At 50.8% G+C, this 20,699-nt stretch overlaps 7 protein-coding genes across 7 annotated transcripts; 3 read left to right on the top strand and 4 right to left on the bottom strand.

Annotated features, from left to right (window-relative positions):
• The first annotated feature begins 1,926 nt into the window (after positions 1–1,926).
• On the top strand, positions 1,927–3,596 carry K441DRAFT_662069 (Clavaminate synthase-like protein). The gene is made up of 5 exons (XM_067648986.1): positions 1,927–2,132; positions 2,180–2,305; positions 2,497–2,513; positions 2,598–2,838; positions 2,909–3,596. Exons 1-5 carry the CDS (start codon positions 1,962–1,964, stop codon positions 3,425–3,427), a joined length of 1,074 nt encoding a protein of 357 aa, XP_067502763.1. The 5' UTR covers positions 1,927–1,961; the 3' UTR covers positions 3,428–3,596.
• A 458-nt stretch (positions 3,597–4,054) lies between these two features.
• Positions 4,055–5,357, bottom strand: K441DRAFT_453946 (HET-domain-containing protein; the record flags this gene model as incomplete). Its single annotated transcript, XM_067641720.1, has 3 exons — positions 4,055–4,375; positions 4,418–5,087; positions 5,149–5,357. Coding segments are annotated over 3 exons (1,200 nt in total), but the record flags the coding sequence as incomplete, so codon positions are not given.
• K441DRAFT_150565 (uncharacterized protein) lies at positions 5,179–5,941 on the bottom strand. The gene has a single exon (XM_067640187.1). It carries the CDS (start codon positions 5,883–5,885, stop codon positions 5,433–5,435), a length of 453 nt encoding a protein of 150 aa, XP_067502761.1. The 5' UTR covers positions 5,886–5,941; the 3' UTR covers positions 5,179–5,432.
• Positions 5,942–6,927: 986 nt separating this feature from the next.
• Positions 6,928–10,228, bottom strand: K441DRAFT_662068 (uncharacterized protein). Its single transcript, XM_067648985.1, has 8 exons — positions 9,988–10,228; positions 9,872–9,936; positions 9,539–9,815; positions 8,822–9,486; positions 8,499–8,772; positions 8,372–8,452; positions 8,045–8,321; positions 6,928–7,997 (listed from the first exon to the last, which is right to left on the bottom strand). The coding sequence occupies exons 1-8, from the start codon at positions 10,007–10,009 to the stop codon at positions 7,169–7,171; spliced, it is 2,490 nt and encodes an 829-aa protein (XP_067502760.1). The 5' UTR covers positions 10,010–10,228; the 3' UTR covers positions 6,928–7,168.
• Positions 10,229–10,811: 583 nt separating this feature from the next.
• Positions 10,812–11,588, bottom strand: K441DRAFT_697388 (uncharacterized protein; the record flags this gene model as incomplete). The annotated part of the gene is made up of 3 exons (XM_067652970.1): positions 10,812–11,045; positions 11,101–11,385; positions 11,576–11,588. 3 exons carry the CDS (start codon positions 11,586–11,588, stop codon positions 10,819–10,821), a joined length of 525 nt encoding a protein of 174 aa, XP_067502759.1. The 3' UTR covers positions 10,812–10,818.
• Positions 11,589–11,816: 228 nt separating this feature from the next.
• Positions 11,817–14,349, top strand: K441DRAFT_678467 (uncharacterized protein; the record flags this gene model as incomplete). The annotated part of the gene is made up of 3 exons (XM_067651162.1): positions 11,817–12,543; positions 12,598–13,658; positions 13,717–14,349. 3 exons carry the CDS (start codon positions 11,817–11,819, stop codon positions 14,347–14,349), a joined length of 2,421 nt encoding a protein of 806 aa, XP_067502758.1.
• Positions 14,350–15,981: 1,632 nt separating this feature from the next.
• Positions 15,982–19,233, top strand: K441DRAFT_456642 (uncharacterized protein; the record flags this gene model as incomplete). Its single annotated transcript, XM_067641743.1, has 2 exons — positions 15,982–18,914; positions 18,981–19,233. Coding segments are annotated over 2 exons (3,186 nt in total), but the record flags the coding sequence as incomplete, so codon positions are not given.
• Positions 19,234–20,699: the final 1,466 nt, after the last annotated feature.

Here is a 20,699-nt window from a genome sequence, read left to right as displayed (position 1 = left end):
GCGCCAGATGGAGTTATATAGAATTTCCTCTTTTGTAGTCAAGAGCTGTTACTTGTTAACATACTCCCACGGAAAATAAACACAGGGAACTGACTTGTTTTAGGTCTTTAGATGTGATCGTTTTTGAGGGGAATTTGGCATCTTTCAGGCTAGTGACGGCGGAACCTAGGATGCCATATCCCTAGTTCCATTAGAGATAAAGTGTACGGGATTTGCTTAACGTACCTGATGTCTAGCGATTTCGCTATTGAACACTTCAGCTTTCACGTTCCACTTCTCAACAATCGGGAGAGGGTCTGCCAAGTCTTTCATACTGATAACATCAGTATGTCGGGTCTCGTGACGGCTGTCAAACCAACACTTTAAAGCCATATCCCTGTGCTGATAGAATCGGTGTAGTGAATAGGAGAGCAGGCAGATCGCAGATGTCCGAAGTGGTGTTAGTTTTTGACTGACGAGTTTCCGGTAGTCATCTGAGTCACCTCCGTCCAAGGGTGGGAGCTCAATAATTTCGTTGGATGTTCGCCAGTTCAGTACTCGAGGACCGATGAGACCCTTAGACAGGTAATAGTATATCTCATCTGGTAGACGCTGGCCAATGAACTCATGGACGTCATTAGGGACATGGCTGGCATCCAACGGCTCGATTTTACCCTGTATGGTAAGGACAGGGTGATGCTTCACCGTAAGTCTCGTTCTGCGATACTTATCCAGGTAGTTCATCCGCTGGAATCTTGGCTCATCTTGGTAGTGGAGGCAGACGGAGATGCCACTACGGCCAAGGCCCATCATCATCTCAATTGCGCTGTGCGGCTTGATGTTTTTGCGCTGGGGATTTGGATTTTCTAACTGCGGGAGGGTTGGAAGAAAATGCGTTCCAGAAAGCATGCATGCATCAACAAACATGTCTTCAGAGATATCTCCATTTCCGGCAGATCGCTTTAGATCTGCAACACATTTATCCCGCCTTATCCATCTAATTTCTCCATTGTCAAAATCCCAAGATGTGATAAACCGGTCGCAATCAAAGAGGAGTAGTTCGGAGGAGCCAGCGACAGCTTGAACATAACTGCGTCCGTGTTTCTCGAGGTATGCTAGCTACAAAATGGTCAGCGCTAAGTGACATGCCTAATAGCCGCGATTGACATACTTGTGCCCATGCGCTGTACGGCGCGACTTGGAACGTAACCTTGAGTTCAGTCAATACAGATTGTAGGGCGCGAAACAGATCGCCTGCTTTCACGGAGCCGATTTCGCCATCAGCTGCACCAACTAATGCACGGTATACCTTGGGTCCTGTACAAGACTCGCCAAACATTGCGACGGCTTTCTCAGCCTCATGGCGGTTGTACAGCTCCCAGGCATTCCCATTAGTCACCGCAGCTTCTTGAGATTGAACAAACACGTCTTCCTTCTTTCCGAAATCGAGGCCGCTGAAGATGAAGATGGGTTTTATATTGTATGACTTGAATCGTTCCATGTCAAGTTCAACGTGACGCTTCATGCCAAAGGGGAGACCGCCGAGTGCAGGGAGAAGCGGTTCCTTCCATTGCTGGTGGTTGAGAATACGATTGCTAATATAGTCTGCAGCCTCAATAGCAATAGCACAGCCGCTGAGGTCCTCCAGCTGCGAGACCTCACCCAGAGTGCTGTTCCAACTTTCGAAGTCGCGAATCATGGTGGGATGCGGCGTAGAAATCAGCGTAATGAATGAGATTAAAGGAAAGAAATTAAAGAGTATAGGGCCCAGTAGCCTCTAAGGGTGAGGTCTACCTGAATAGGCCTGATGTGCGGCAATGAATGTTTGCGTGCCAAAGAGACGCCGACATTGAATTTGGCTGGGTGAGCTTTCTTTAGCGGCTTGGCATGTCGTCCAGCCCTGCGAGCCAACTCCGTCTCATCCAGTCTTCTACAAGAGCGTCAGATCTGATCCATTAACATTCACGCCCAACTTTATAATAATGGGTTCTGCAAATGACACTGGCATTAATATTCCAGTCATTGATATTTCTTCCCCTTCTCTCGATGTTGCCAAAGATATCCTCGAGGCAGCATCAACATATGGCTTCGTATTTGTAAAGAACCACGAAGTGGGAATACCTCCTGAAGACATCCAAGGAATGTTTGATTTGGTATATTCAATATGCCTAGCAATATATGCTTAGTCTAATACTTTAAGTCACGTAAATTCTTTAGCTCGCCTACTGAGGTGAAAGCGGAATGCTCAATACACTCCAGCAAGTCTGGCAAAAACCGCGGATGGCTACCAATGCATACAGAAACCCTCGATCCTGCCAATCAGAAGGTGTGATTTACTTTCTTATACTTATCGCATTCATCTTGATGGTGTTTTGCCAGATTTGTGTTCAGGGTATTCGCAATATCGCAGGCAATTGACTTTACTTTTCCCATTTTTGGGAACGAGTCAATAAGAAAATATATATTTACGGCTCCTGAAATGGGTTTTTCCTGAGTCGATCACTAACCTGTCATCAGAGAGGAGACTTCAAAGAGTTAGCACCCTAAAAACCCTCACCTTCCCATCTCTTTTCCTCCCCATATGCAATTCTACGGCACGAACCCTAACCACCCCCCAGAGCCTTCAACATCGGCGAATTCCTCAATGGCAAAGCAAATCAACCCCTCCCCGCTCCACTCGCTGCAGAAGAATCCCGCATGGCGCGCTTCGCCGACCAATGCCACGCCCTATGCGACAAGATCCTCCAGCTCTTTGGCGCTGCACTAGAGATCCCCTCCTCCGAAGGCGGCGCCGAATGGTTCTCCCAGCGCCACGATCGCGCCAAAGGCCCATCGGGCAGCGTGCTGCGACTCCTATACGTGCGCAATATCCCAAACCAACAGCCCCTGGAACCTCTAATTACGCGCCTGGCTAACGTGCCAAACACAGTACCCCTCCATCCCCTCGCCCCCCGACCAAACCGACATCCGCGCCGGCGCCCACTCCGATTACGGCAGCGTGACGCTGCTCTTCCAGCTGCCCTCGCAGCCGGGCCTTGAGATCCTCACGCCCTCCAACACCTGGGCGCCCGTGCCCGTCAACCCGACTTCACTTCCCACTGCCCCCATCCTCGTGAACATCGGCGATCTGCTATCGTACTGGACAAACGGCCTGCTGAAGAGCACTGTGCATCGCGTCATCTTCCCGCAGCCGGAAGAAGGTAAGCAGAGCGAGGATCGGTACTCGATTGCGTATTTCTGCCATCCGCTGGATGAGGCCCGGTTGGTGCCGGTGCCGAGCCGCGCTGTGAAGGAGTTTCAGAGTGCCGAAGGCGAGGGGCGGAAGGTTAAGGTGGGATATGGAGGTGGGGCGGGAGAGGCGGATGAGATAATGACAGCGAGGGACCATTTGAACCGGCGTCTAGCGGCGACGTATGGATTGAAAGAAGAGAAGCCTGAGGCTACGTAATGGTCTTGCAATATTCGTTTGAAGTTAAACTTGATGCGATCAACGTTATGATGCGAATCATGGAGGAAGCGTCAACCTGAAGCATTGCGTGTTGTAGCGAGAGCTATGAAGATAGCCTTCGAGCCTTACCGGCTGATCTTTAAGGTGATAATCTCTATAACGTGACTAAATGAGAATGACCTCTTGCTTTTCACCCAGTATCGGAAGCGCAGAGGTTTTATCCGAGTCGGATTCGAATAAGACACCTGCTATTGCTACTCTCTGGAAGGCACTAGGACTTTTGGAGGAGCGACTAAGCAATATACCAACAAAGCTTTTAGGAGTTTGAATTACGATTAGGAAAGCACACTCATCTCCGTGGTGAATCTCAGCATCAGCAAGTACACAATTATGTACGTCGATAAAGAGACGGTAGTTCCAAGGTAAGCGGGTAACATGGCCCTCTGCTGTTGGCGCGAAGAAATCCAACGAAAGCGAGATTGTTGTTGCTAAGTACACCTCCTCAGTCAACACCGGTTCATTAGCTAGGCTAATGGAGTGATTGACTTTTACAGGTAAGAGGTATCCAGACGTTTTGATGCTTCCATTCCCAGGCCCATAGGGGTTTAGGCCAATTGGGACATACGAAATATCCAATATTTCAAGGCTTACTTCCACTGGCGCCAGCTCATGGTGATACTCGGCATGTCCAGTGATGGACGCCCACGACCACGATGGCGCATATGATGAATCAATCCTCCGGCTCTGCCGAGTTTTGGTGACCGAAACTGACCATAAAAGTGCCTCAGGCAAATGGTCTTGCCATATCCCAAACATGTATTGGCCTGAAAAGTGTTGTTTGCACGCTGCCGCAATTCCAGATATTGCCGGAAGTCTGTCGGTTGCGAAGGTCACGGAACGCCTAGTATATTCTTCAATGAGGTTATTCCACATGTTAAAAATCGTGCTCTTGGGTAACGACCCTTCCTCGGGGATAATTTCTTGCGGAACTCGGTTTTGAGATGGCAGCGCTGCAGTTGCCGTGCTTTTCCTAATCAAGTTTTCCACAACAACACTCCTCAATTGAAAGCCAGCCCTTCCATGCCTCCCTTGTCTGATGCGGCACTCGCAAAGATTCGCAGAATTGCATGTCCATGCCATCTCCGATTTGGTATAATGCAAAATTCTTCGCCCGAGGAGTTGCTCCTGGTATACCCAAGCGCGTGTGCTCAAATGGGACCATGCCTGGCGAGTATGACTAGAACAGAATGGAGAGACGGAGCCACTCCTGCGATCTGGTCTGGCATAGACAGTGCTTTTCGAGCCTTCAGGACTGGGGCATTCGAACTGGAACGGAATATGAGCACGTTCTCCATCCGATATAAAGCATCCGCCGCTGCCATCCAAGGCCGATTCTGCTGCAATCACTAAAGTGGCGTTGGCATAAACGGAACCCATCCTGCCTGCTTGTTCTTCCCAATCTAGAGTTGAGTCCTGAATAATGCACAGTGAATCGATCCAGAGGAGGCCAATGGCTAGACGACGTGCTATTGTGATAGCATCTCGGAATGTTTGGGGAAGTTGCGTGTATGGTAAGCACCTCTTGTACTGATTGAGTGTTTGTGAGGTGGTTGTGATGACCTGGGCCTTTCCCCAGGAATGACTCAGTGCTGCATATCGCCTGTAGCAAATAATTAGTCTTACTATACATATGAACATCCACTGACCAAGCAGAAACGAACTTATGTAGTGAAACTTCATTGGTATGTTCCTCTGTGTCTCCCGTTGCGATTATGCGGAGATCTTCGACTTTTTCTCCAAGATGTATTAACCGGGTAGGCAATCGGATGCCCAGCAATGTTGATTGTGATGGATTACAACCCTGATGATTCGCCACACACTCACGAAGCCAATCCTGAGCTAGTTCAAAGCATTCCTCTGAGGACGAGTTAAAGGAAACATCACGAGCTGGGCCAATAATTGGCCATAAACATGGATTATCTAATACTTCAGTTAGCAATCAAACTTAGTGCAAGATAGCGATGGCCGGAGATTTAGCGGGCAAGACCGTCTTGGCGAAGGTAAGCATGCCTTGATGGGTGTAAAATTCAAGCATTTGATGGTGTGTTTGCGCTGGACCGTTGATAATGGTCAAGTTGTAAATACCGGAGCTATTCGCGGGATGAAATTCTATGCTAGTGACAGCTGCAAGATCTTCTGAGAAGTAGATTACAGCGTCTTTAACAAGTCGACAAAAGAGGCATTTATTGGCAGCTGCCTTCCATATTGCTTTATAAGGTACACGTTCGGATCGCCGACGGCCATCCCACAAAGAACCACGCTCGGGTGCTAAAGAGGCACAGCAGACGTGGCAACCGGATGTTTCAACGCCAGATTGCAGATCGATGGGTCGATTTGCTCGATCTTTTCGCTCAACTGCGTGTCGTCTTGATGAGACTCTTTTCCAAAGAGAATGCATAATTTCTGCGGATTTGATTCTGGGAATAAGGTCCGGATATTCGAAATCTTTCTAGGCTGGTGGTTTAGCGGGTACTGGAATTCAGATGTACTGAGGCTTTACAATCTGGAGGATTACCCGGGATGTATACAACTACCATGAACTGTAAGGCTGAAGAAAAATCTTTATTTATACGTCGAAGAAGAGCAGCTTAAGATTTGGAAAGGAAGATGTGCAGCAAATATGAATATGAAGTAGGGGGAATACACACTTTCTCGTATCTACAGTTAGCACGTCGACAAGAACAAAGTACCAGCCGATATTACTTAAAGCTTGATAAGACCTTTTCTCTAAGCGAAGCAGGGAGGGACTTGAGATGAATAGGATTTATATAGATAAAATAGTTTCTTACGCTCAGCCTTCCATCACGAATAATCTCATCCCTTCCAACAGTGGTGTCCTACGAGAGTTGGACCGTGCGCGAACACTAGAATTAAAAGTACGCGTATGGGTCACGGAGCCTTGATCCTATTGATTCTATTGGCTATCTCTTATCGATAACCGTAGGACGAATCCCACCGTTGGAAGGGATAGGAAGATAGGGTCGGCACTAACGCTGAGGTCAAGCCAGATAGAGCTTAGGCTGGATGCAAGTAATTGATTTTAGAAACTCCATAACCATGTTGGCCTCCCGAAACTCTATAGGCTAGAACGAACAGGAGTTAACAAGGTTCTCTGCAGGCGTGGGAGCGTGCGGAGCTAGGGAAGGAGTGGAGCACCTGTCGTGATAGACCTCTTATCGATAGGTTTCTCGGAGGACACATTTCATCTTAGCAAGATTTCTAACAAAAAGGCCCTAATAGGCTATGACGATGCAAAGCCTTCGACAATCTTTGATACCGCACTAAAACAGACGAACGCCTTGCGGGTAGAGAAAAGAGAGTCTGAATCTTGGAGGATATTATTTCATCTCTACCCTGTGCCTAGGTTGATGTAGATCACGTGATTAATCAAGCTGGTATCACCACTTGTGATACCCTAACTAGAGCACATAACAGAATCCCTTTTAATGAACTATAACCTTGTGTTAGTCGGTGCTATATGTAGAATCGGGCTGTAGGAAGGCAGTTCCAAAACTCAATATTCTCAAGAGCCAGCTCTGAAGCCATGCATTTCTCCCTAATCTGATTACATTTCCTGTATACAGCCAGGTCCCTATCACACCCAAAGCCACAGCCAACAGCTCCATCAACCCTCTCAGCCACTCAAAGAAGCATCATTCTAATCTTTGTACAAACCCACTCCTAACCGCCCTTCCTCCTCCGGCCCACCCTCCTCGCCACACCCTCCGTAACTACATCCCTCACAACCCCAATCGGGCTCACCACTCCTACAACCTCCTCCACCTTCCCGCCCATCCTGCGAATCATATCCTCCCGCGCCGCCTGCACCTCTGGGTCCTCATACAGCAGCGACTGCGAGGNCATGTACTCTGTAAACTTAATTTCAGGCCGGTCCTCCGCGTCCAGCTCGGCGCCCTGCGGCGCAGTGGCCGGGTGTTCCGCCACGCCCAGCGAGCTGGTGCGCGAGAAAGATACTGAGGTGGACGGGTTGGACATTCCGGAGGTGGCACGGCCGAGGAGGCCGCGTTTGCGGCGGCGCTGGTTGGATTCGGTGGGCGGGGCGGCGGAGGCGGCTTGCTTCTGCGCAAGGAGGTTGGTGATGGTCGTGTTGAGGGATTCTTGGGGTTCGGGCAGGATGGTGGAGTCTGGGGTTGGCTGTCGGCTGGCCTTGTCTGAAGTAGCTCTCTCTGAAACGGGGGTGTGTTTAGATGTTGAATCTGCTGTGGAACCGATCGAGGCTGAGTAGACGGATGTGTTGGATGGTCGTCGTGGTGAGTTCACTTCTGGTGGGAGGTCCTGGAGGGGTGCGGTGATGGATGCGGAGTCATCGTGCGTCAAAGTCGGAGTCCCAAGATCATTAGAATCAGGAGAATCGTTTCGGACTGTCAAAGTGGGTGCTGGTTCATTTGAAGGCACGAGTTCTAGGGTGCGAGCTCGTCTATGTCGATCTTTATCTTTCGGAAGCTTCTTCACAATTGTGTGGGACTTATCAAGATTCTGTTGCTGTTTCCTTTGGAATGTTAGTAGTCGTCCTACTGAAATATGGGAATTCCTTACCGTTTCCTTAGTTTCGCGGCGTCTTCTTCTGAAAGTGGCGCAGTAGGTACTTCAATGAATTGCTTTGCTCCATCTGGGCGTCTTTCTCGGGGTTTATTCAATAGGTAATCTTGCAATGGTTGCTTTTCTCCTGTCCGCAGGCAGTCCCAGAGCCATTCTACAGAGACAGCTGGTATATTGCGTTCGACTGCATAATTCAACTTTTCTTTATTTGGTGTTTTCGAATTACAGACCAAGATGGATGTCGTAGGCGTTAGATACTCATCATATGTCGCACCTGAATGAATTATTAGTTATGATACTGAAGAGGAGTTGTTGTTTTCATACCCGTAAGTTTTACAGCTTTGGATACATGGAGTAGATCGACTCCAGCGAATGACGTTGAGCTGATTATTATGCCGTTAAAACCTACGATTGGTTAGTTAGATACCCGAAAATTGGGTTCTCCACGTACCATCAATTCCTAATCTTTTGAAAGGCCTGCATAGAACCTCTCCCACAGGGTCCACCAAGCCTTTGCGGTACAAACATTTCTCTACCCACCAATTCGTCACTCTGCACAGCCTGCCTGCGGGTTCCGGAACGGTCGGTAAGCCAGTGGAAGCCACGTCGTGCGGAACGATGAGAAAGCCATGTTGGAGGCCATCATGCGACTCCTGCTCGAGCTCTGCAGTGGTGCGGACCACGGCGGCACCGTTACTGATCAGATGCTCTCGAAGGATTGCAGACTGTGAAGTTAGCGAAAGGCTTACAATGAGACTGCTTATGCTGACTAACTTTGGTATCGTCAAATCCGTGAACAAAGGCCACGCGGCCTTCAAAGATTCCTTCCTGTCTTCTCAAGGGAAGCCCGGGTGTTCTATGAGTGGGATTGGCCGCAGGATGATCTTTGGTAGTGGTCTGTTCGGTAATTGTTGCTGACTCTTTGCTTATGCCACCTTTGTCTAATGTAAGAGCTCTGTTATCCACGAAACTCTCATCTACTTGATTATTCCAATCATCGGTCTCGTCATTTTTCATCGCAAGTCCGCCAGCCGTGATATCAGCCCATATGGACTCGTTTTGGCTACCTAACATTGCACTAGCTGTCCGTCTTAATTTCCTCTTGGGATTGGCGTCTGTCGCCGGCGTCGCCCGATCTAAGGCCCTTCCTCGTTTGCCTAGCGCAATGTTGGATATGGCTGCTCGATTCCATGCTTCTTTACCTTGCTCCTCTTTAGGTCGGATGGGATCGTAGCATTTTTCCTCCAAGACCATTCCTCGCTCAATGCTGTCTTGAAACCACTCTAGAGATACAATTTTGATGTCCCAATTCCGTGCATACTCATATTTTTTGCCGCCTGGTGTTGCAGCTATGAGGTGGGTGACGGACTTTGTTAGATCGCCGTGGTATGTTGCGCCGTGTTTCTCAACAGTATCAGAAATGTACTGCCTCTGTACCACTGCAATTGCATTAGCGCGCTGTCCTTGATGTTATAGATGTATCTAACTCACTGTCATCGAAACCGGTGACACATATCCTCAAACCTTGAAACGTGGGCACTTGATATTCCTCTTCCAACGCAGCAACATCCGTGTCTCCTCCTTTCATCCATGACAAACGTACAGCCTCGAGCCAATCAGGAGTGAGCACTTTCACATCAGGCCTTTCTTTTGCGACGTATTTGTATTTCGGTGTATCTATATTGCCTACGATGAGGTGCGTGACGTCGGAGGTGAGGTCGTATTTGTGGATAGCTCCCATCTGAATCGCAACCGCAGCTAGCTCTGTCTGTAGCCATTGTGTAAGCAAACACTGAAATTGTAGCAATTGGACAAAGAACATACGCGCTGCTCTGGGGGGATGGAGGTACAGCAAAGAATGACACCCGCAAGAGGCGTCTGTGCTTTGCCTAAAGACGGGTTAGCATCGCAGGAGAGAGCACACGGGTTGAGAAAAGTACTAAAGTCGCCATCGTCAAGCATCGCTAAATGGCATGGGACGATATTGCCTTGTATATTTTGGTGTTTGGCTGGCGTCGCGTTTCCCCAAGATCGACTTCGCGTGTTGCGGGGCCGTGAGACGAGTCACGTGTACGAAAAACAAGCTTATTTTTGATTTCACGCCATCAAGCCATGCATCGAGAGTCCCGATCGCGTTTCGATGCCATCGAGAATGCCGTTGGTTGCACGATTACTCATGATTCTCCATCATTTTCTAATTTGCAATTTCGCAACGGCAACTCCCGAACTGCTGCGCGTCATTGCAAAACGTCGTGTGCCCTTCAGCAGGCAGAATAATGGCGAAGACGTTGGGGAAGGGTTGGTCCAAGACGTCACCATAAAGACGATCCTGCGGACTACTCTAGCTACGAACCAAAAGCGGGACCCTAGTTGACGGATTGTTACGCCATCGGGATTCGCTGAGATGCACACCTGCCCGCTTTCTGCCATCCCTATCTCTAAGCTTGGCCCGCTGCTTCGGAAATAACTGGGTTGGTCATGAGGAGAAGTTTGGGGTGGGAAGCGATTCAGACCTTTTGTACTTTAGTGCCATGTGCGCTCTGCAGTCTCTTGCATATGAAAATCGAACTCGCATGACCCGGTTCCCCGCGCATACAATACAAAGGGTACTATGAGCCCTCCATGAAGATTGGGAGTCCAGGCGTGATATTTCACTGCCCAGCATGGCTCAGTCGGCGGTCCTTGTCGGCGTTTACGAGGAGATCTTGTGAGATGGTTAATAGATAGGTTGACGATTGGCTCTCGAACGAGAAGAAGCCGAGAAGAGAGCGTTAGCTGCGGGAGTCTCGGAGGAAGCCTCTAACGCAGACGTAGGATGCTGACGAGTCTTGGGTCGGTCCCGTCGGTCCAGTCCGCGGTTCCTGAGAGGTCAATTTGGTGCTGAGTTTTTGTTGTGATGCCGAATAATCCGAGGTCGGACATCTAGAAGTAGCAAATTCAAGGTTCCCTCCACTTAAGCCCTGCCACCCGCCCTGCAGAACCTTGATGTCATTGGCAACTAGCAGCTAGCATCACTAAAATCCAATGTCTTACTGACCACCATTAATGCTTACCTATCCCACTGCGCAACTTCAGTCCGCAGCAAAGTGCGCCTGCTATTTGATCTCCCGCAACACTTTCTCCCGCATCTCCTGCACCTTCTGCAAACCCGCAATCTGATAAGTCCTGCAGCACTCCACTCCACCCCGGTCCCGCCGTGCGATCGTCACAGCCATCCGCCGCGTCATCCGTCGTGCTCTGCCCATCACCTGCTCGTCGCTCTCCCTCGTTGGCTGGTTGCGGGCTCATCCTGGTTTTGCTGCTGCCCTTGATCAAGCCTTCAAAAGCTTCTTGTGGATCTGCAACGGTCATCATTTTACTTGTTTTAAGTAGTGTTAGGCCAGCGACCAGTCTGTTGTTGTTCTGCCAGCACAGCAAAAGCAGGGTGCGTCCGCAAACATCCGCCAACTTTTCACCCTTGACCGCTCCACATAGAGTACCGTGGCATGTGCTTGCTTATCTTCGAATGACCGTCATGCCGGCCCATACTTCCAGCAGACATTTCTGTAAGTCATTGTCTCATTTTTGCCCACCTGTCCCCCTTTTTCCCAAAACCATCATCAAGGGATGGATGCATTCACTCACCATTTGCTCTCCTCGTATGACTTTTAGCCGCACGATGCCCTTTGGGTCTGCACGACTTGTATTTCGCTGATTTTGCTGGCTTTTTTATTTTTGGCGTTCGCTCTCTGCATGTAACATTGACCAATGCTCACGGATAATTCTCGTCATGACAGAATATCTCCAAGTTTACACCGAAAGAGGACGACTGTCCTACGTACCAGAAAACATATATCGGCTCCCGAGCACCCCTACCGGTTTCTTTCAGCCGCGTAACCGGAGACCTCACCGAATCCACATCGCTCACGTCGGCCCTGACTTCTCCCTCTATCGGCGGAGAACACGAAGTAAATCCTCGCTCATCATCGAGAAACTAGCGGGCCCTAGAGAGAACGCTAAGCGATTCCTTCGGTTCTTCATTGCCTCCCACACTCCTGCGGACAGACAGCCAGAGCAAACGTCACCAAGGTCCTCGATTGCTAGCAGCAGTAGGTCTGGCACTTTATCACCGGACGATCGGAGGAGGTCGCTAGTGGAAGGCATGCGGACAAATTCGAGGGATATGGTCGGAGGGCCTGTGAGTGGGGTGGTCTATAGGCCGGGCTTGGTGGAGTCTGTCCGCACTGCTCCTGGACGAGCTGTGACAAAGAACATATCCACCAGCGTTGTGAGGACAATCCCAGAGGAGAAACCGCTGGCATCCGGCAATGGAATCAGCGTCGGAATATCTTTGGCTGAGCCTGTACTTTTCCTCCAGGGTTTTGAGCAGACGGAAACTTCGGAACGGAGTACAGCGATGTTAAGAGGAAGCTTACATTTGAGAGTTTCAAAGCCAGCAAAAGTTAAAGCCATAACTCTAAAATTTCGCGGAAAAGCTACGACGAAATGGCCGGAAGGTATGATACCCAGGTTAATTTATGGACTTTACAAGCTAACATATTTTCCCTCAGGCATTCCTCCTAAGAAGGCGGATTTTGAAGAGACCGACACGATTATGAGCCACACATGGCCATTCTTTAACGCTCAATTTCCAACCGCAGAGACTAGTACCGGCGCGGATCACTTCGAGCTTTTCAAAGCGCCAACCGCATCGGCAAATATTAGTGCTCCGAAAGGGCGATCGTCATTTGACGTATTTGGTCGAGATTCACCAAGTTCTTCTTCTATCAACTTGAGCACGAAGGAGCAGAAACGACTTTCTCTACAAATGAACCAATCCCGAAGTTTCGAAAAAGGTGAATCTTCGACCAATGGACCTTCAGTAGCACAAAAGGGTTACAGAGTATTCAATCCGGGAGATTATGTCTACAACTTCGAATTGCCATTGGATAGCCATCTCCCTGAGACGATTGATGTTGAGCTGGGGTCTGTTAAATATGAGCTGGAAGCCATAGTGGAGAGGGCTGGAGCTTTTCGCGCCAATCTGATCGGTAACAAAGAGGTTACTCTAATTCGAGCCCCATCAGAAGGGTCTTTAGAACAGGTTGAACCTATCGCTATTAGTAGAAGTTGGGAAGATCAACTCCATTACGATATTGTAATATCCGGCAAATCCTTTCCACTCGGAGCTCAGATCCCCATCGCCTTCAAGCTCACCCCACTTGCGAAAGTACAGTGTCACAGGATCAAGGTTTTTGTAACGGAAAACGTCGAATATTTCTGTGCTAACAAAAGAGTACACCGGATGGAGCCAACTCGAAAGATCCAACTGTTCGAAAAACGTGCGGATGGCCCAGCTACTAGCACTTTCTCGGGGAGTACGATGAGGATAATTTCTGGAGGTGGTGTCCCTTACGATATGAGAGCAGCAGCTGCGAGGGGAGAAAACGTCGAGGTTCAAGACCCTGGAAACCTATTGGGAGACCTCAATGGAGAGGTAAATATTGGTCCGACAGAAATGGAGTTCAACGTTCAGCTGCCGAGTTGTCATCACATGAAGGAGAAGGAGAAGGCGTCGAAGTTGCATTTCGACACAACATATCAAAATATCCAAGTCCATCATTGGATAAAAGTAAGTTGTCTATTTAATGCACCCAACCTCGAACTAAGACTAAGACTCAAAATATCAGATTGTCATGCGTCTCTCAAAGCCAGACCAGAACGATTCATCTAAGCGCCGTCATTTTGAGATATCCATTGACTCGCCTTTCCATATCCTTTCGTGCCGAGCCACTCAAGCCAACACTGCACTCCCAGCGTACTCTTCTCCCGAAACTGCAAACGACGACGCGCGAATGCCCGAATGTGGCTGTCCTGGTGCTGCGGTCCGACGGAGCTCTCCGACATCGTTCGTTCCAACACTGAACTCTCTAAATCGCGCAAGGGAGAACTCGGATGTGTCGCTGGAATCGATTCCAAGCCCAGATCTTGCTCGTCCGCAGCAAGCTCATATCGGTGGACCCATCAATGCCAGCTTGCAACGCCCGATTCACATGCTGCGAGCACCTTCTTTCAACCCACCTGCATTCGAGGATGAAGAACCACCTCCTCCGCTAGAGACGCCGCCGCCTCAGTATGATAGCATTGCTTCCCCGACCAATGGGCTGGCGGACTACTTTGCAAGGTTATCGGACGCATATGATGAAGATAGCGAAAGTAAGATCGGTGGCAGTAGGGGACGGGTTGAGATACCTCTCGCTCCTGGCAGTCGTGTAAATAGGAGTATGGACGAACGCAGAACGTGGCTGCCAGTGGGAAACTGAGAGCCACGAGTCAGATGACGAAACGAACATGACGGCTTGAAAGGGAACTGGAGTGATTGGGCCGGACCGGAGCAAGGAACGGGGAGTCGCATGGTGTCTTGGTACGCATAGGGAACACTTTGGGCGGCGATATGTTATTTTCGGGCAGGAAAGTAAACATTTTGCATGGCGGGGCCATCGGAAGAGGCGTTTTGAGGGGCGTTTCAAAACGCCTTATTTCTTTTTTGGGCATCTCCTTAATTTACTTTTGGAAGACGTGGAAAATCAAGCAATTGTGGGAATGTGCTAGGAGTTAGTGGTGTGTACTGCAGTTAGAATAGGGTAGTCCTGGCTGGTTGTACATTCGAAGACACATACGAGCCTTTTCTTAGTTGAGTTTTTTAGTTGAGGATTGCACCAAAAGCAGAATGACATCCCGGGGTTAGTTGATTGCAGGATTTTAGTTCTGCGGTGCATCCTTGAGCTGCAGGCTAGTTGCCTTTCCCACAACACATGACATGGTCTGGGGTTCAACAGAGCACCACGTACGCCGTCCAATACGCTCGATGCAGTCATGATGGTAATTCCCCCCACGTCCCACGCCTCGCGGACTGTTTTGTTCGTCGCGTCTCTTGGAGTGGAGGCAGATGCTTGCATGTGGCTAAGCGGAAGGCCAGCCGGAGGCGCGAAGGGCTGGTGGGCTGCCGGGCTTGCCTTTGCGGGAAGCCCGAAGGTCTGGAAAAGCTGGCGAGCGCCCAAGATAAGACATTCTCGGGTCCTGATTCAGGCTAAAACGCGACGCGAGGGATCATCCAGGGCTGAAGTTGCTCGGATCACGAACTGGCAGGGCCAAGACGAGTTCAAGCGAGTTCAACGATCGATTTCTGCGTAGAGCAGCCGATGCTCGGATGGTAGTGGCTCGGCGAATACTCATGGCGAATCACGCAAGCCAAGGGCGGCCAAGCCCTCCAACTCTACGCGAGTTTCCGAAAAACTTTACACTATATAACCAGAAGTCAATCCCCGCGACCTCCGGCTTCCCCCCAAGTAGAACTGCGCGTACTGACGCCATACCACTCCCTACCTGCATGTATCGGTAGCTGATTCGCTGCCCAATTGGTCGAAGAATTAGTGCGTTGCCCTTGACTTTGCTTTGCCTTTTGTTGTGTCTCTCAATACTTCCCAGCTCCCTGACCTGTACCCGAAAATACTTCGTCCGTGAGCTTATCGCTCTCAAGCTTCTCCCGGTGATCCAGCGGGACGCATTAATCGCCCGTAGTAAGCTGTGACCGTGCGTTGACACCCATTGCGACTCTTGCAAACCATTGCTAACTCTTCGTTTGCAGAACACTCTCCGAATCATCTCCAACCTTGTCTACACCATTCGCCACTACCATTCCGAGCTCTACCTCTACCCCACAACAGCCCGCCGGGGCATTTGGGAGCGACGACTGGGCGCAACCTAGACCTACATGCTGCGAACTGAGAATATCGCATTTCTGTCGAGCGGCGCGCATTTTGGGACTCAAGATCCCGAACTTCTACTGCTTCCTACCTAAGGACTCTCTCTACCACTGAACTACGCTCTTTACCTCCCCAAGCCCGTCTCTTTTCCGCTTTTGTGCCACCTCTACGACAGAAAACCACGGTGCTATGGCGTGGGAACACCTTGCCGTCACCAAGCCGCACTTGGTGTACATCATCCTCGGCGGCTTCACCAGCCTGTTCATGTTATGTTCTTCTGTCATAAAGGAAAAACTGTACATTGGTGAAGCCACTGTAGCGACACTATGTGGCATTATTTTCGGCCCGCACGCGGCGGGCCTGATCAACCCAATGACCTGGGGCAATACAGACCTGATTACACTGGAGTTTTCGCGCATTGTTCTGGTCGTGCAGTGTTTCGCCGTTGGTGTCGAGTTGCCGAGGGCGTACATGGAAAAGCACTGGAAGTCGGTCACACTGCTTCTGATACCGGTGATGACATTTGGCTGGCTCATCACCAGTCTTTTCATATGGTGGATGTTCAAGTCGCATTTGGACTGGCTGGACAGTCTTTGCATTGCAGCATGCGTAACAGCTACCGACCCTGTTCTGGCTTCTTCCGTCGTTGGCAAGGGCAAGTTCGCCAAACGTGTACCTAGACACTTGCGAGATCTTCTCTCTGCTGAATCTGGATGCAATGACGGCATGGCCTTTCCTTTCATTTACCTTGCCATCTACCTCATCCGTTACCGTCCGGATACTGGTAAAGTTTCTCTACACTGGTTTTGCTACACCATCTTGTATGAATGCATTTTCGGTGCCTTTTATGGTGTCGTAATTGGTTACATGGCACGCCGAGCCATCCGCTACGCACACGAAAAAGACCTGATTGACCGAGAGAGCTTCCTCGTGTTCTACTTCGTGCTGGCACTGTTCTGCGCCGGTTCAGGCAGCATGCTCGGAACTGATGATCTATTGGTCGGCTTCTCCTGCGGTGTTGGTTTTTCCAACGACGGATGGTTTCTTGACAAGACTGAAGAGTCCCACGTCTCTAACGTTATCGATTTGCTTATCAATTTAGCTTTTTTCGTTTATTTTGGCACCATCATCCCCTGGGGGCAGTTCAACTCAGATGTCATCGGTACCACGCCTTGGCGACTCGTCGTTGTCAGCCTTCTGGTGCTATTCTTCCGCCGCATACCAATCATGATGGCCCTCAAACCTATCATACCAGATATCAAGACTTGGCGTGAAGCTCTTTTTGCTGGTCACTTTGGCCCAATTGGTGTCGGCGGCATCTTTGTTGCCATTTTGGCTAGGGCAGAACTTGAAACCGAATCGACAACTCCACTCGCCGTTCTGCCGGAACCCGGATTCCCGCATAGCAACATCATTGAATTAATATGGCCCATCACGACTTTCCTGGTTATTTGTAGTATCACTGTACACGGCAGTTCTATCGCAGTCTTCACTTTAGGAAAACACATTAACACCCTAACACTCACGCTCTCCTATACCCAAGCGAGCGAAGACGGACCAAGCTGGATGGACCGTCTCCCACGCATCCAATCACGCTCCAAATCCTCAATGTCCCTACGTCGACCTTCCGAGTCCTCTGTCGACGAGAAATCGGATTTTCCGCCTGGATCAGGCCTCCTGGGGCCAATTGGTATTCCTGGTCAGTTCTTGCGTCGCCAGAAAGAGGAGGACAGTTCGAGCATGGCAAGTTCTGTGCGACCATCCGCGCGTCGGAGGAAGTGGGACCAAGGGCTCGGACCTGGTGGGCCGGTCTCCCAATCGGCAATCGCACCGGAACGCCTCAATCGCGATCACGCAGATGTTCCTTCGCCGCCACAGCGGGACTCGGATACCTTGGTATTGAATAGCGATGAGAATCCTGAATCACCGGAAAGCTCTCTTGCAAAGGAAAAGCAAGGACGAGGGGAGCCTGAAGAGGAGTTTTACCAGGAGGGCGACAAGACCGTTATTGAAGATGAAGAAGGGAATGTGCTGGGAGTCAGAGATAGCCAAGGCGAGACAGGCTCGGTGAGGGCGAGGCGTGATCAGGAAGCTGGCCGTCGCCTCATGCGTGAGAAAGACGTCGAACATGGCGTCGCCCAGACCGAGCACGGCGGCGCAGTTGAAGAAGCACCAGGAAAAGCCATGGAAGCAATCAAAGAAGGCGCTGAGCATCCTGGTAAATCCTGGAGAGACGTGCGGAAGCGCGTGGGAAGCTTCGGGGGCCGTCGCCAAATAGGCTCGGAGGAACCGGCCCAACCGCCCAAAGCACATAAACCGGCACCAAAACGTGGCCCGGCGTTGGCATACCAATTCGGTAATACGATTATTGTCGAGGACGAGGATGGAGAGGTCCTGAAGAAATACGACATCCCCGCGCCCGCCAAACGTCCCGCCTTGGACCGCATGACGTCCTTCACCGACGGCGGCGGTCGCACAATGCAGCGCCTCCGCAACATGGGCACCTACCTCGGCGTGCACCCACATCACCAGCACGATGCCGGCGACGGTGCCGCCGGCCCATCCGACACCACGCATGAGACGGCCGGAGAGCGTGAGCGCAAGAAGAAGAGCAAGGAGGACGATAACTCGGACGACGAACACATCCGCTTCACCGTCACCGCCGGCGGCCGCCGCATGTCCAAGAATGAATTCATCCAGCAGATTCAGAATATGGACCCCAAGTCGCGCGCGCAGCTCGTCGAGTCCTCAAACGCCCCCGAGGCCGTCAAGCACGAAGCACGGCGCGACGCCAAAGAGCACGCCGCCCGCAAGCGCGCCGCCTCCGCGGCCAACATCCCCCCTGTCGTCGAGCGCGACGAGGCACAGCTGCAGCACGTCGAGAGCCCCGGCGCGGGCCGCAGGACCGGGTCAGAGGGTCTCACGCTTGTCAATTCGCAGGACCAGGACGTCCCGTTCCATTCAGTCCCAGCGGCGCTGGCGTCCTACTCCCTCGACCGCGCCGCGCGCCCCGAGACAGCCGCCCAGCGCCGCCGCCGCGAGGCTACGCATCCTTTCCCGCGCGCGGACGTCGCGCCTGGCGACTCGGGCGCCGAGACGCCCCCGCCCCCGCTGCAGGACGCGTCGGACGAGAGCGCCGCGGAGCGGAGACGCAGGATCGCGGCTTTGGGTATTCTTGCCGGCCCCAGCGCGCCGTCGCCGCTTGGCACTACGCAGCCACACTCGCGCTCGCATATGGATGAGGGCGAGACGGCGGCGGAGCGGCGGAGACGCCTGGGCGCGCTGGGCATTGCGCGCGATGAGGGGGGCGATAGCGAGTCGTCGGAGGATGAGGAGGCTGGGGATCCGTTGGCGACGGGGCGGAGGCCGCATGGGAGGGGGGGGGCGGAGGTGGAGAGGCCGCGACAGCCTGGGATTCGGTTTGCGGAGTTGCCGGAGATTGGGAGTCGGAGTAATACTGCCACGGGGACCGGAGGGGGTGGGCGGTTGAGATGGGGGGAGGATGTTGGGAAGAAGGGGAAGAGGTAGGGTGGGGTTGGATAAGGGGGGTGGTGTTTTGGGGTTTCCAGAAAGGGAATAAGAGGTAGATCTTGTTGGATTCGCATGGTCATGGGATGATATGAAGGATTTGTTATGCGGTGTGTGGCATGAGCGATAAAGCTTGTGGGTGGTTTGGGGTTTCCTTTTTTTCCCCTCTTTTACGTCTCTTTCTCTGGGTTTAGGACGGCGGTGGCAGATGAGATGGGGTGAGATGAGATGAGATGATACCAGATCAGATGCGCGCTTATATAAAGAATGCTCTGCTATAGCATAAAAGGGGCGGCGGGTGGATTTTTGGTCTTAGATTGGGAGAGGGTAAAATGAACGAAATGCACAGGCATATAAGCGAAAAGTATGATGGGGGACCATAGGCTAGAGTTATAAATTTAAATTTAAAAGATATTAAATTATACTTTATATTAATACCTTTATACTTAGTTTATTTTATATGTTTAAACTCTAAAAAATACCATTTTGAACGCGTTATTCTATTGTTCTGTGGATTTTCTTCTGTTCTACTAAGTTGAGGTGTGCGCTGAGATGTTGGCGTGGCTTGAGGATCAATTGATGCAGTGGGTGGCTTGTGATCTGGTCTTGTATTGTTCGTCCAATCAGCCTAATTATTGCTGGTCTGAAATGATGGTTAGTAAGCTCGATTCAGATGTCCTATGGTTATCGATAAGAGCCAGCCAACAGAATCAATTAGGTAGGATCAATGTCCGCGCACGGTCCAACTCTCGTTAGGGGTATAAAGCGTCTATCTAAACCCAGCTAGATGGGTCTTTAAAGCTACCTTTGAAATCACCAGGCTCTCACTTGGATTTTATTTCTCGACCCTCATCCCGTTGTTTGGGCTGGACCTTTGGTTTTGATAAAATATAAACTCCCGAAGAGGTGAAGAGATTGTGACTAAGCAATCACGGGATCGATATTAAGACCCTTTCATTTTGAGGTTCCCTGCAAGTAAAGATTTCTCCACCATACATGAAGACTTACGTATGAGACCTAGCCACCGGCGAAAATCAGAGCATCCAATCGCTACAAAATCCGAGTGGTTCAGGCTTGAACGCGTGCAAACAGGCTTGGCGAAGGCTGTGCATCCGCATGGCCCTCCAAAGGCGGGGGCCTGATTCGATATCTCGGCGTTCCTCTCCCAATCGCAACTGTTGGCCATGATGCAGACGTTGCGCCCTGCTAGGTCTCTCTTCAGACTAGACCTGTTGACTTGTTTCGCAAACAGCAAGCGCCGAATGTAGGCAACGAGGCAACAAGAAAACCAGGCAGCACCGCCTCCCAACAGTTCAACCCGGTCCCCTCCCCCTGCTTGCGTCACCCTTAGCAAAGCAATTGAATGCTCTTTCTTCACG

Source organism: Cenococcum geophilum (genome assembly GCF_001692895.1).
Source record: "Cenococcum geophilum 1.58 unplaced genomic scaffold K441scaffold_28, whole genome shotgun sequence".
NCBI classification, from domain to species: domain Eukaryota; kingdom Fungi; phylum Ascomycota; class Dothideomycetes; order Gloniales; family Gloniaceae; genus Cenococcum; species Cenococcum geophilum.
The sequence above is the reverse complement of the archived record's forward strand: the minus strand, read 5'-3'. Positions and strand labels throughout refer to the sequence as shown.

Coding starts and splice junctions, on each gene's coding strand:
- K441DRAFT_662069 (XM_067648986.1), top strand. CDS start 1,962: ATGGGTTCTGCAAATGACACTGGCATTAATATTCCAGTCATTGATATT. Junction 2,133..2,179: donor TCCAAGGAATGTTTGATTTG/GTATATTCAATA, acceptor TAATACTTTAAG/TCACGTAAATTCTTTAGCTC. Junction 2,839..2,908: donor GCGTGCTGCGACTCCTATAC/GTGCGCAATATC, acceptor TGCCAAACACAG/TACCCCTCCATCCCCTCGCC.
- K441DRAFT_150565 (XM_067640187.1), bottom strand. CDS start 5,885: ATGCATTCTCTTTGGAAAAGAGTCTCATCAAGACGACACGCAGTTGAG.